Source organism: Rhynchophorus ferrugineus, unplaced genomic scaffold (assembly GCF_030347505.1).
Source record: "Rhynchophorus ferrugineus isolate W39M unplaced genomic scaffold, kcgeb_rfMv2 rfM1, whole genome shotgun sequence".
NCBI classification, from domain to species: Eukaryota; Metazoa; Arthropoda; class Insecta; order Coleoptera; family Curculionidae; genus Rhynchophorus; species Rhynchophorus ferrugineus.
The window spans coordinates 28,814,872-28,829,654 of NW_027472580.1; the positions used below are offsets into that span (position 1 = coordinate 28,814,872).

The 14,783-nt window shown below is 31.5% G+C and overlaps 2 protein-coding genes across 6 annotated transcripts in view; one reads left to right on the forward strand and one right to left on the reverse strand.

The window, feature by feature from the left end:
* Positions 1-5,696: 5,696 nt before the first annotated feature.
* On the forward strand, positions 5,697-7,959 carry LOC143206640 (protein ILRUN). The gene is made up of 6 exons (XM_076419261.1): positions 5,697-5,800; positions 6,067-6,266; positions 6,333-6,452; positions 6,514-6,740; positions 6,803-6,960; positions 7,127-7,959. Exons 2-6 carry the CDS (start codon positions 6,079-6,081, stop codon positions 7,157-7,159), a joined length of 726 nt encoding a protein of 241 aa, XP_076275376.1. The 5' UTR covers positions 5,697-5,800; positions 6,067-6,078; the 3' UTR covers positions 7,160-7,959.
* A 683-nt stretch (positions 7,960-8,642) lies between these two features.
* Positions 8,643-14,783, reverse strand: part of LOC143206639 (cAMP-dependent protein kinase catalytic subunit) — a 30,099-nt gene continuing 23,958 nt past the window's right edge. For all 5 annotated transcript variants that reach the window (XM_076419259.1, XM_076419260.1, XM_076419257.1 and 2 more), the window contains 5 exons: positions 14,117-14,267; positions 13,896-14,056; positions 11,409-11,515; positions 11,113-11,353; positions 8,643-8,940 (listed from right to left, as the gene is read on the reverse strand). In XM_076419259.1, coding sequence (XP_076275374.1) covers positions 8,700-8,940; positions 11,113-11,353; positions 11,409-11,515; positions 13,896-14,056; positions 14,117-14,267 — 901 coding nt within the window. In that variant the 3' untranslated portion in view covers positions 8,643-8,699. The remainder of the gene's footprint in view (positions 8,941-11,112; positions 11,354-11,408; positions 11,516-13,895; positions 14,057-14,116; positions 14,268-14,783) is intronic.

Sequence of the window (14,783 nt, forward strand, 5' to 3'; positions counted from 1 at the left end):
AGAATTTCTCAATGCTTTGTGTGCCTTAGAAAGTCCTTCAGTGCTTGAATTACCTCTGACTTTTGTGCAATAAAATAACCATACCTAAATTTTGTATAATTATCCTTAAACAAAACAAAGTAACGCTTCTTTCCGAATGATTCATCAAAAAGTCCACACCACTCATCTGTTGAAATTAATTCAACTCGAGTTTTTAACATCTCTCTTGTACCAAATGGTAAACGATGTGGCTTTCCATATGTACATGGTTTACAGATTTCTACTTCATCTATCTTGACATCAATATGATAATCCTTCTTGAGTTTTGATTTTACGTAACGTTTATCTTGATGATACAACTGTAATAGATCAGCTTTGCCGCCGACAACAGAACATATATCAACTCGATGTTCAGGTACTAATGGTCCAATGGCTACTTTGTACAGAGTACCATTTACTGCACGAAATCCTCATAATATCAAATGACCATGAAGCTTTATAGAACAGGACATAGGCGTTGATTGAAACATACTATTTTTTATTTCGGTCATGAGCAGCTAGGACGGAAACACATACCAGACATCCTTCAATGTTATTTCTTCACATCTGTCTTTAACTGTTGATGGGAACCGAATTGTTCCTTTTCCACAAGCATTTAAAAATTAGTTTCCGGTACTTTTAATGCATTGTGGTTCACTGAATACTTCGTAGCTGACAAAATAATCTGACCTATTTGTCACATATACCGCCACACAAACTGTTTTTGCCTACTTTTGCAGAAAAAATCTCACCGCATGTCGTTAATAGTACTGTATTTGTCTCCACTGTCTTGTCCTTTTCCTTCTTCAGTGTCGCATCCTTAGACGGTCGTCCATCAGCAATCCACTTTTGACATTATCTAATCCAATGACCAGGTTGTTTGCTATATTTACATGTATTTTTGCCCTTAAACTTATTTATAATTGTTTTATTCTGATATACTTTACTTGATTTTACCACTAAAACTTCCTGTTCAACTTTTACATCGTTGGCTTTTGTAAAATTCCTTTCAAACATGTAAAGTTGTTCTTTTAGCTCTTCGAATGTCTTCATGTCATTCCTTGTTAACAACATCCAACTGATTTGAAAGTTTTAAAGTTTGCTGTAATTAATTTTACCACAAACCTGTCAATTTTGAACAAACAAAACAGGCTAGTTGGGACACTGTTTTGTGAGTGTACAAGCTCAAGACGGTGAAGACTGATAATTGTTTATTGTCAGCACCAACAGTCAATACAGGTGAGGTTTGGCATCGTCGTTTTGGATACCTTAACACTGCTTGTGATTACATTAACAAGATGAGGGATGGAATTGTTGAAGCACTTAATTATAATAGTATTTTAAACATAGTACAACGAAATTGGCAAGTATATTGCGAGGGTAAGTAAATTAGAGCATCATGCATCAAGATAAAGGACACAGAGCTAAAAAAATTTTTCACATGATGGATTAAAGTATTTCATAAACTTTGAGGATGATTTTAGCCGAATGGTTTTTGCGTACCTCTTAAAATCAAAAGATCTAGGAATTTTGGGAACATCAGAATCAATAAACACAGAGGATAATAATTATGAGATCAGACAATTTTGCAAGAAGGAGTTTGAAACATTTTGGATAACCCTATTTGAAAAAGCTAAATGTATGTTATTGTTTGAAAAATTTTAGAGGAAGTTCTGTGCTGAAGCTGTTTACCTATGAAACACATCGCTTAACCTTGAACTTAATAAAACTCCATACGAGCTGTGGATAGGGAGAGAACCTATGGTCAAAAACCTACAAATATGTGGTAGCTCAGTTATAGTTAACGTTCCCAAGGAAAAATGACAGAAAGAGGACAAGAAGGTCGAAAAATGTATTTTTGTAGGTTATGATTAGCGTTGAGAACTATCGACTGAAAAAAGTCGAAACAGTCGATAGTCAAAAAAATAGCGTCTGAAAATAGTAATTACTATTTTCAGTCAAATGCGCGGTTCGACTGTTTTTTCAATTCTTGACGTCAGACGAAAATGTACGAACCCTTTCCTGTATAAATTGTGAGAGAGGAAAGGATGGAGATAATTGCTTGGATCAGTTAATTTTATTTGTGCTTATATTTTCCAACGAAGTATAAGCGAGATGGAGATGTACATATTCCTTCACTTACTAACTTTAAAACAGAAAAGGATCACAATAATTACTGAATACTATTAACGTGCAATTAATAATTTCATTTTAAATGAAGTAGAATTACTTTTATATTTGAATGTTCTGTGGAACTGTAAAAAGGAATCGAATTTTTCTATGGAATGGGATAATACCCCACAAATGTTTTATCGTATTTTAATGTTAATTGCTATTTTTAAATAATATACTATAATAAATATAGACAATATAATATAACTAAAACAAAAGCTAAAAACTAAAGATGTACAATAGCCATAAATACTAAATAAAAATTAAACATATACCTAACAATAGAAAATTACTATGACATAATTAAAAATGATCGCACAATAAACAATAGAGCTTTTTGAAAGTAAAAGCTGTATTTATTATTGAACGGAAATATGTTTTAACAAAAATAGAGAAAGTAATCGAAATATTACTTATTATTGCCATAAAAACAGTTAAAAGTATTTATCATGTTAGCATATTACATTAACATTCCTGAAAAATATCGTTCCAAAATGCTGCTATATTAATATACAGTGTATTGTTATTAACAAAATACCAAAAAAATAATAAAACTATATATATTACATATAAATCTATGTAAGCATAAATTGTGTACATTTTTGTCAAGGTGGCGGGTAGGACGACAGAGCCAGAATATTAAAAATTAATCGAATGAAACTAGTAGAACCAAAAATAGTAAAAAAAGTACACGACTGAAAAAGTCTATAGTAAATAGTATCAGTCGGACCGATTGAACAACTCCAAACTGACTGTCGGAACAGCCATTGGTAAAAAATAATAAAATCAGTCGAACCAAAAATAGCGACTTATACAGTCAATAGTAAAAAGTAGTCAATTATTAAATGTTGTGATTAGTCGATTAGTCATTTTCAGTCGATAGTTCCCAACACTAGTTATGATACAGAAACCAAAGGCTATCGAATATATGATCCAACGAAAAATAATAGTCTTTACTAGCAGAGATGTGAACATTATGGAGAACATTACCCATAGTCGATGATATAATTCAAGAAGTTACATCTTCAGATTATCATAATGATGTTTTAGACGATGAAAACGATTCATCTACTTCTGAAGAAGAACATCCAAAGTGTGCCAGATGTTCGGAAAGAGTTCCAAAACCCAAGAAGTTCGAAAATTATTGCAAATATGTGTCTTTGGAGAGATAACATATAGGTGATCCCGAAACTGCCACGGATGCCTTGTAATGACCCAATGGTGACATATGAAAGAAAGCTGCGGAAGATGAGCTAAATTCAGCTTTGATAAAAACCAAGCACGGGAGGTAGTTAATATTCTTGAAGAACAAACAATAGTGCAAGTGTGTGGTTAAAAGAAAAAATGACTCTGCAGCGGTTAGGCCTACTAGTTTATCAAACTGTTAAAAATTGTTAGTTGTATTAGATTATTATATCGATGATCAGAACGCTAAGTTGCCTGTAAATGCAGACAGTTGACGAGCCTGCTAATATTTTGACAAAAGTTTAAGTTTTGATTAAATATTTGAAGTTTTTTAGATGCATTCTGTATAAACCGTTTAGCAAAATCATAGAGCAAAAAAAAGCAGTTATTATTTGTGCTAATGAAAGTGTTAAAACTATAAAGCACAATAATGATGTCTATAATTTTTCTATCGTCTATAACTGGGTTAGTACTGTACGTGCACAAGAGGTGGCAGTGTCTGAGCAATATTTGTAAGTGTTTATCTTGTCGTTGGAATGTGTAGCTGTCGAATCGATTGTTTGCTACATTTTGTTTTTTTACGATTGTTTGCTACATTGTTTTTTTTCTATGGTTTGCTACTTTTTTTTTGCGGTACTGATACAAGGGGTAGAGAAAAGGGAGATTGACGTCATCGTGGTGCTCTTTTATAGCCGGAAACCGCATGATACCAATCCACCAACGTTGCTAACCTTTGAATTTAATATAGATGTATATGTAGTGGCCTAAAGGATCGTAGCGGTCGCTACAATATCAGTATTTCTTGATACGTACTAATTTAAATAGTCAGCCTGTGCGGGAAATTTGAAAAAGTGTTTAATTTCAGTACTTTTTATCAACTAGGGTTTATCTGGACTAGACTTATTGCTTGACGTCGGCTTCTAACCACTACTCTCGGGGTTAAGTAACTTAAAACCATTCTAGAAGTCTTCTCTAACAAGAGTCTGATTGCTGGCACGGCTGCTTTTCCTATTTTAAACATAACTTTCTGTTAGCTGTAGCAATTGCATAAAAACTGAACATAATTTAAACCAGTAACTAACTAATATTAATGGTTAACACAAAATAAAACTAGAAGTAAATATACATTTATTAAAAAAATATAACTATACATATGGTACAAGTTTTATTAATACTAAAAATATCCACCTTGTTTAGCAAACATATCTGACGCTTGGGCTAAGAATTTAATACCAGCTTTTTTTCTTAATTCCAGGTTTTTAAAACTAGTTTCATTAACAATTTTTCGTAGTTCCTCAAATGTCTTTATAGTTTCTGCAAAATGATGTACCTCCTTAAAATTCCTACCTGAACTTATGATCCTCTCCAAAAGCTTATTTAAATTCTTCAGCATCAACAATAAATTATCATATTCCTCTTGGGACATTATTGGTTTTATATTACGCACACTTATCAAATTGGATTCATCTGTTAAAATACCTGAGAGTTGATCTAGACATTTCCATACATTATATTTTTCATTAATATCTTCTATTTGTGTTACACCAATATTAAGTTTGTCAAGAAGTTCTATAATACCAGTCTGTTGTTTTAAGGATTCTATTTTATCTTCAATCTCCTTGTATGTGCTTCGAAGTTTATAAAGTTGTTCATTTTGAACAAATATTTGGTCATTTAATATATTTCTATGTTCTTCCACAGTTTTCTTTATTATTTGTTGTTTCATTAGAGCTTGTAAGTATTCATTGTATGCCAAATCATTTTCCAAATCAAAGTCAGGAGCAGCCATCGATGGCTTTATTCGGGATTGATTTGGACCTCCTAAAGTTAAATTTAAATTCCTGCTTACTGTTTGATTTAAAGACCTTGTTGAACTAATTAAACTAACATCAATATTTGAACAAACAGTAGAATTAGGATCTTGTTTACGAATACTTCTTGGTCTAATAAACTTGGAAGCTGAACCTGTCGGTTTCATGTAGTTCGGAGTTCGTTTGTTATCCATATTGATTAAGCTGTTATCAATTAATTACGAAACAAGAATACAAAACTGTTAAGGATGCTATAAATAATTTAAATGATTTAACGGTTTTCTATCTGTCAACAATGATTCAATGTTGCCATATGTATTATTATGGGCCAGATTGGCTTGGAGAGGTTTTGTGGGATAAGCCTAGGTAAGGTAATTAGTAGGTATGTTGTAATTTGTATTACTTCATGATAGCATTATAAATCTTAAATATTTATGGATTAATTTTCAATTGGCAATTCCCTATATTTTTTCAAAAATATATTTGACAACGTCGCAGAAATAGTGTCATATCATAGTTCTGTGACGTCATTTTGTTTTTCTGTCAATGTCGTTAATGGTGAAAAACATTTTGTGATAAGATTCAATATATTTTCATTAATTTGATTTTTACAGGTAGGTTTTTTTTCTTTGAATTGTATTAATTTTTATTTCGAATTTTACATGTTTCTGTGTTTTACGAATTTTTAACGTTTACCTGTTCGCTACGTGATATCCTATACATAGTTTAGCCTAATTTTTAGAGAAAGGATATTTATATCAACGCACACCACATGATCTAAGAATTTGTCAACTTATTTCAATAATACTAAACAGAACAATACATGTTTTAAAAAAGGCTATAGTTTATGTAATATATGGTGTATGTTTTATATTTTTAGTAATAATATAACATGGATGTGGATAATGGCTCATCTGATGGAGGTGGTTCATTTGATATTGAACAGTCCCTTTTACAACAGTTTAGTTGCATGGGCACTACTGATAAGGATGAACTCGTAAAGCAGTTGCAGAAGCTATTAGGTAGCCCCAGCCATTTAAATAATTCTGCTGCTGCTTTTTTTCTGGATATGAATAATTGGTTTGTGCTAAAATTATATCATGGTTAAAGTTATGATAAGTTGTCATATATTGTGTATATTTTTAGGAATTTGCAAGCTGCTATTTGCTCATATCTTGATATAGAGGCTCCAAATATATTACCTTCAATGGCATTGGTTTCAGATCCAGTTGCAACTGAAACAGAAAGTATAGAACCAAACACTAAGTGAGTTTTGTTTGCTGATGTTGGCTATTTTTTTGTTTATTAAAGTTTGGCGGTTTTTAAGGTTTCAAAAGTATTGGCATATTTGTAACAATGGCAATGAGCAGTGGCCAGTGGGCTGTTCAGTTCAGTGTTCTCAGGGGAACAATTTTGGAACTAATAGTATGTCATTGCCAGCTCTAAATCCAGGAGAAGGTGTGCATGTATGTTTAGATATGACTAGCCCATCAGCCCCAGGAATATATCAAAGTAAATGGAGAGCGTGTACACCAAGTGGCTCTTATTTTGGAGGTATGTTGTACCTATACAAGTTTTTTATAATTATTGTATAATAAAAACAATGTTTGCTGTAGATCCTATGTGGGTTATATTAACAGTTGTCGAACAAGGTACCATTGAATTAACAGAGCAACTTTCACATTTTAATGAATTGGGTGCTATTCCACCTCTGGCTCCCCAAGTTTTTAACCCTTTTATAAGACAAACCCTACATCAAGGTGAAAGCAATAAAGTAAGTACAATGTCTGTTGGAATAATTTTTCAAAAACTATCTGAAATTTTAATTTAATGGTTTTGAAGGTGAAAGATAATTGATTTATTTAGCATATCGTTAGTTTAAATTATACAAATTTCTGTTTTGTTTGTAATACCCCATAAAGGAATTAATTTTGTTGAAGGATACAGCTCCACCGGATGAAATGTATCAGTAGCATAGGAAAGACTACCAAATGGACTGGAATAATTGAATCAGATGGATGTGTGATTTAGGTGTATGACTAAAGCAATGATTTGGGGCAAATTTATTTTAGTAACAGCCTTCTAAAGACAGAAAAGTGGTGCCAAAATTAATTTGAATAATTTAATATTTGCATGAAAGTTATTAAAAATATATTTAATATATATCACCATTTTATATTTTAACACATTTAGTCTGCACTTGTTAAAATTGCTGTTTTAACCATTTTGAAAATAATAGGAATTTTAAAGATTTGTCTCAAATATGTTATAATATACATAGTTTTAATACAAGCTTATTTAAAGTACATTTAAAGAGATATTATATTTTTTAGTAGATATATATGGCAATGAGGGCCAACCACTGTTTTTTTTTTTGTATAAATGGTGTTTCAAAATGTATTATCCTAAAGTTCATTTGACTGTTTGAATTGAATCACTAAATTTTTGTGTGTTTTTAAAAATGACATATTTATTTTTTATATAAAGCTTATATATGTATATATCTCATTTGGGAGGTGTGTGATGAGAATTTGTGTGGGACCAAGAAGAACCATATTTTGTGGTCCTCAGTATTCTCTCTTATGATTAATTAAATTTCGGCTGTTATCTAGTAGTACTTTGTTCAATAAGAATGAGAGTCTGAGAGGTGTAGTGGTTGACCCAGAAGGTGGGACTTTTTTAAGAAGTAAATGTGGTAGATATTTTATATTTTGGTGAAATCATTTGTTACTTTAATATAACAGTGTGATTTGATATCAATAGAGTCAATGAATCGGGTAGTTTTATTTATAGATTCCTTTAACCAGTGGCTATATTCTAGAGTTAATATACAGGCAATGACTTATTATTTTTATCTCAGTAGAGCATGTGCAATATGTGTATCTTAAGATTTAAACTTATGAATTTGTGATCTATACTTCATCACTTTAAATTGTTATATTTGATTATTAATTTTTTTTCAAATTGTGCAAATAACATGTACCGACAAACCATTAATAATTAGGAATTAAAAAATTCTACCCGATATTTATTAATCGCAATCATTGCTTTATCATTTTAGTCATCATCTTACTTGATCACTTTAAATTATTCTATTCAATAAGTTTGAAATTTAATGATTCAATTTTCTTCAAATCGTGTAGATAAAATGTACTGACGAACCATTAATAATTAGGAATTAAAACATTCTACATGAAATTTATTTAATTGTCATCATCGCTTTATCATCTTATTGTAACTATGATAAGATTTTGTTCATGTGGTATTCGATAGAAAATATTCCTGTTCAAATATTTTGGCAACTCTGTATTGGAAATGAAAATTTAAGTCTGATAGGATTTTCAGAGATAAAACGATTTCTTTGGATATGTCGACTTTGATATTAAAAGTTATGTTTTTTACCTATCTACTTAGTTTTATATAAAATATACTTGATAACAAAACAATTAATAGCAGCATTTTTAAAAAGTATATTTACAGAATATTATTCGATGATCGTGAATTTCAATATCTTTATCCATTTTGTATTGACTGGGTAAACATTTGGTTAAAATCGGTTTCATAAGGATCAGTTGATAATTTCTTGAGTTCGAACATTTTCTCGGACGTGTCGAAATAGCGGGTGTCGGTTTCGCTATCGACTTTAGGCTGGTAGCTTGGAATTACTCTTTTCGCAAGGATCTGATCGAAGTCCACATTCTTAAACCATTCGTGACCTTTCACGTCTTTACTCCCATTCTTCAGCAAGCCATATCTAAAAATAATTTACTGTTAATCGAGTTCATTTACAATAGTTAAATTGTCATTTGTATTTATCAGTTTTCGTTTTAATTTAATCGGTACTGTTAAAACAAATCAGATCAATTAGATCATTATTTTAATCTAAATTTAACTAAAATTGACAAAACGTAGTGTGTGGTTTATTAAATGAATATCATGATTAGTTTAGTATATATTTGTTTTCTCTGTGTGACTGATAAGTAAGCCCGAGGGAAAAGCACGAGTTGAACTGTCAACTATTTTTCTTAGTTGAATGCTTCAATAATTATCGTCGCCGTAATGTTTTCTTGTAACATTTAATCGTATAATTAGTAAAGGTAACAGATATCAACAATATGAGTAAGTATTTCATATACAGTTCTAATCAACACACCTTAATAATGAAATGATCACTTGGATGTGTTGCTTAACTGTGTAATTTGCCAGGATGATTTGATATTAGTATTATCAGAAACATGACCGCGACAAGATCACCAACATCAACATGCCTTTGGAAAAACTTATATTTCGAATGAAATGAGAAAAACTTTAAATAAGAATGAATGGAGTATTCTCGATTCCATTTTCAATTATTGGCAAATTCTATTTCGCGTTTTAATGTCTTTGATTACCTTTATTTCGTTCTTTAATCATATTATACTAAATCCGGCTATTTGAATTTGGATGTTTTTTGTTTTTTCATTAATTTTGCTAATATATATTGATCCTTATTCTGTTTTCGTTACTTATTTTTTCAAGTTCTATGTTTAAAATTTTTCACTTTATATTTTATGTTTTCAATATTTTTGCTTATTTTCAATGCTACTTTTTGCGCTTTTAATTATCCTTTTAGTATGTTCTACGGTTATCTTCCTTCTGATCTTACTTTTCTTGTTACATATTTTAAGCATATATTCAAAAGTGTAATCGAGAAATTCTTGTTATTCTTTTAGTATCATTACATTTATTCTCATTAGCTTGGCTTATGGGACAATTTAGTACTCTGAATAATCAGTCTTTTGTTATAGAAGCAAACGGTTACTAAATTTGTGCTTGTATTGCGTTGTTGCATAGATATAAAGTGCAAATAGAAAGTTCTTTTGGTGTTTTCAGCTGGGGTTTGCTGAAATAAGCCTTGCATTCATTGTCTTCGAACTGTTTGGTCGTCTAGGTCGTTCATTGTCACTGACATCAAAATCACAATTGTTAAATAGTTAAAACCGATAATTGGGATATGACCATAAGTTCCTAATAGTGTTTTATTGGTCTCGGTAGCAGATTTTTTCAAATCAAACCACAAAATAAATGGATAACGAAAATGCAATTTTGAGCGTTCCATGATGAATAGCGTCTGTGTATGTTGAGTGACTTAATAATACAATTTAATAAACCGTTGTGTGAGACATATCAAAATGGGCCAATTTAACAGGTAGATCAGGTTCGTTAATACTTGTTAATATAAACATAGATACGTATTTTAGGAAATCTTATTCCTAATTTCTATTTTTAGTTTTATCACTTGATGTTGTGCGTATTTTTCTTTCTTATCATAAAAAGAAAAATTGCAAAGTTAACTTTGATCACACTAAAACTAATTAATTACAAGGGTAGACGGGTATATACGGCAACGGATACATCGCATTTTATCGCTCATTGCTCCACCTTTGGGTGCCTTTGAAAGTAAGCTGGCTTAACTTGCAAACTGATAGTAGTTATTTCTAGGAAGGGAAATATCTATCCAATGATGACTTTCTTGTATCGGTAAAAATATGCACCCAAAAATTCCGTCAAATTCAAGGTCACTACGCTTCTCGGAATATATCGGTTTATTTACACCATCGGATGTCTTTCAAGGGGATGAATTTTTTTTTAAATTAGTTATATCTTACATTAGGTATACTTAGTACAATCTTAATTTACAAATTAATTTATTACTATTATTGTGTTGAACTTGCATTAATATACAAGTAAGTCGAGTACGGGATTCATACATCAGTATGAGTATTTTTTATTGTCGTAAATAAATCTGACATAAATAAGCTTCTCACAAATACAAATACATTTGACGATTAAACTAATTAATTTCTACACTTGTGTAGAAGAATTAAATGATATTTTTTAAAGTAATATATAAAGATGTTTTTTTTATCACCTGAATGAGATTTACCTTTTTGACCTATCAACTACGAGCATGTTAGATAACAAGTCTTTTAAGGCTTTGGAAAAATGTACAGGGCATGTATATTTTCCGGAAACGATCTTCTCGTACAATTTCATAGGGTCTCTGGCGTAAAAGGGTGCATAACCAGCGGCCATTTCAAAAATCAGCACGCCCATCGACCACCAGTCTACGGATTTGTTGTAGCCCTGGCTGAGGATTATTTCAGGTGCCAGGTATTCAGGCGTTCCTAAAATAAATAGCGACACTACTTACATTTTTGACATTATTTTATCGTGTCATACCACATAATGTATATGTTCGAGCGTTGTCAATTTTCTTGCAGAAACCTAAATCGGTAACTTTCAAATAACCCTGTGAGTCTACTAGAATGTTTTCCGGTTTGAGATCTCTAGAGCAAGATGTAACTTTAATTAATGCGATGCCATTAGTATATGGTGTCGCTGATATATTTTTAGCAAGCTTTTTGGGCCAGCACAAATACACCCACCCTGGATTCAAAGATTGGTAATATTAGAGGATTAGTAACATACCGGTTCATACAAGCACGACGACGTCTGTCTCTCTTTTTCATCTTTATTAATTCATTTCCTTAACACTTCCGTATAACCTTGATTAGGTCAATGCCATACCTGTCCATCCTCCCGTCAAATCTACCACAGGTAGTATATAATAACGAAAGAAACAAGTTTTAGACCAATCAGTGTTTGCTGTTCCCGTTCAAATTCTTTCCACAACATAGTAGTGAGGATTTCAATAAACAAAATTAGTACTCGCAACAAAGGAACATTCCTACATATTTTCAGCGACCGCTACAACAACATAGAACCAGCGGTTGGCAGTGCCACTAAATTGGCATCATTCGCTCTGAGGATATAAAAGACCTCTACATACATATCCGTCTCTCTCTCCCCCACCCTCTCTCACTCTCTTATAATTTTTATAATATTCGAACAACTTTAACCTTAATCTTAACTTTAATTGGTCCACCTTCCTACTAGACTAGTCGAAATAGACAAATATACTTTGACTAGAATAGAGCATAACAACACCCGTGCATTGTCAGAGCCGAAACACGAAAGTTAGCAAACTTGCAGTTACCCAAATCGCCCAGGTAAAACAGATCCTGCTAATATGGAGAAAAGCGAGATCCTCAAATCATCCTAACTAAGAACGGATCCATATTCCTCCAAGCAGTTATAGTGCTATTTATTACGTGGTGCCAGTATGTGGATGCAGGACGCTTAACGAAACTTCAAATATCCGAAGAAATGTTCTGCAGCCTTACCCCTCGAAGGGGAGTTTGGGATTGACGACCACGAACCATTAGCCAACCACACATTCACCTCGTGGATTTAATTATAATGTCTAATGTCGTCTTATATAATCTGCCATGTATAACTTAACATCTTAATAAATATGTATTAAATTTAACCACCCTTTCACTGTAAACTCTAAGATCAATGAGTAGTGATTATGCACAATCAAGTAAATACTAAATACAAATTGCTACATATTTTATTATATTCGGGTTTCAATTATACTGTTAGTATAATTAGACTTAACTTTTTTATGTTTTAATTCTAACAAAAGAAGAATATAAGACGGTCGAACATCTACAATTGTCTAGTACACGTCATCAGAAAACCAATCCACAAGTTCTGCTGGATACAGGGATTAAAATTGTAGTGACTAAGAGATTAACTTATCAAATGTGGTGGCTCCACCTCCTCTATAGAAAATATAATATGCAGCGCAGAACACCAGTATTGCAAATATTACGTCTGGTCACGAGAGAAAAACTTGTCAAAGGAATAATTAAGGCTTTTTAACGAAGCCTCTTATTTAGCGAATTTGTCATTTACAATTTAACTTTTCAATTATACACCAATGCATAACTGCTATCAGTTTGTTTGTTTAGAATTAGGTACGGCTAATAACTGTAGAGCTCGTACCAAGTTAACTTTAATCAAAAACCTAGGGTACAAATTGGCCGAATACAAATTGTTGAATAAGTTGTGGAAGTTGTATGGAAGAATACATAAAAAATGATTGCTACTTAAATTATATTAATGTTTGTAGGAAAATTTTTGTGGGTATAAGAGAGCTTGATGGGCATTAATCTCTCATTTATGATTAATACTGTTACAATTTTATGGTATAGTCTAAATGACCAATTATTTTCAGTATATAGCGTTGCATAACGAGGCATAATGCATTATATAATATATCAGATTTCCCTCGTAATTTTTAAGTGACACATTTATTTTATAAAATAAGAATTAATGTTTTTTTTTTACATTTCATCATATTTAAATTAGTGATTAAAATCTAGAATCTTAGAATTTAATATGTAGTGTGGTATTTAATGTTATTGTTATGCAACCTATCATATTGTTGTTATGTATAGTGATATTAGTATTGAATTCAGTTTGTTTAAAATAGAATTCAAGATAATTCATTTACGTTTTTAGAACCATTAATGACCATAAAAACAACTGCCTTTATTTTTATTTTTCGTATTATAAACTATTATTAATCATTAATAAACTGGTAAAATATTTAACCGTTTTCTTATTGTCATGGAAGTTCAGATAGTGAAGAAGTGGATTTTGGTTTGGAATCAGGAATCAGGAATTGAGAAAATATGAGTAGAATTAGAAGAGCATTGAATATATTAAATATGAAAATTATCAAAGATTATGCAACCCAACATACTGTTACTTATTTTTAAATATAAATGTGGCTTGAACATTTTCAATCCTACATACCTATATACTACCCCTAAAAAGTGGAAATATTCAAAAGCCATAATAACTTGAGCTGCATAAAACTTGGCCAGCGGTTCGTCGAACTTCTTTAGGTCTCTTAAATGGGTAAACATGTCTCCACCATTAGCAAAGGACATGCAAATACCTACATAAACTTTGTCCTGCAATAATAATTGTATTTAAATGTAATTGCAAGTATGTTTTAAGAGTAACTGGATTACCATAAAGAAGCCATGCATATCAACGATGAAAGGAAAATTTAGATTTTTCATTAACTTGATTTCTGCAGCTGTATGAACCAACTGTTTCGTTTTAATAACGTTACCTTTTTCCATAAGCTTTAGTGCATATGTTTTATTATTTCGTTTATCCCTAAAATTAAAAAAATCAAACAAGAAAATCTTGGTTAGCCATGTCAAACAAATTCTGTGTAATCTACTGGTTGTCTACATTAGATTAGTTGGCGATATTAGATATCATAACTAAAGTGCGGATTTGGTATATGGAGGCCAGAAGATAGCAGGACAGCAATCATGCTACATCATTTTGTTTCCTTCTTAAAGTTTAGGAAAATGTATTGGCTAATTGGAAGAATATCACAATTATCAGTACATGATAAATTGTTAGTGTATAAGTAAGTATTGAAACCCATATGGATATACGAAATACAATTTTGGGGATGTTCCGAGAAAATTAATATGAATACAATACAAGTTTTCTAGACCAAAGTCCTGAGTATTACAAAGTATTGTAAGTGCACCGAGATACTACAGGACTTACATCGAGATTTTCAGATAGCGACTGTCACTCAGAAATTTGAGAGAATTGCAAGGGGATATGAGGAATAAAGTAATACTACTCTTGGATAACACCAGAACAGATCACAGA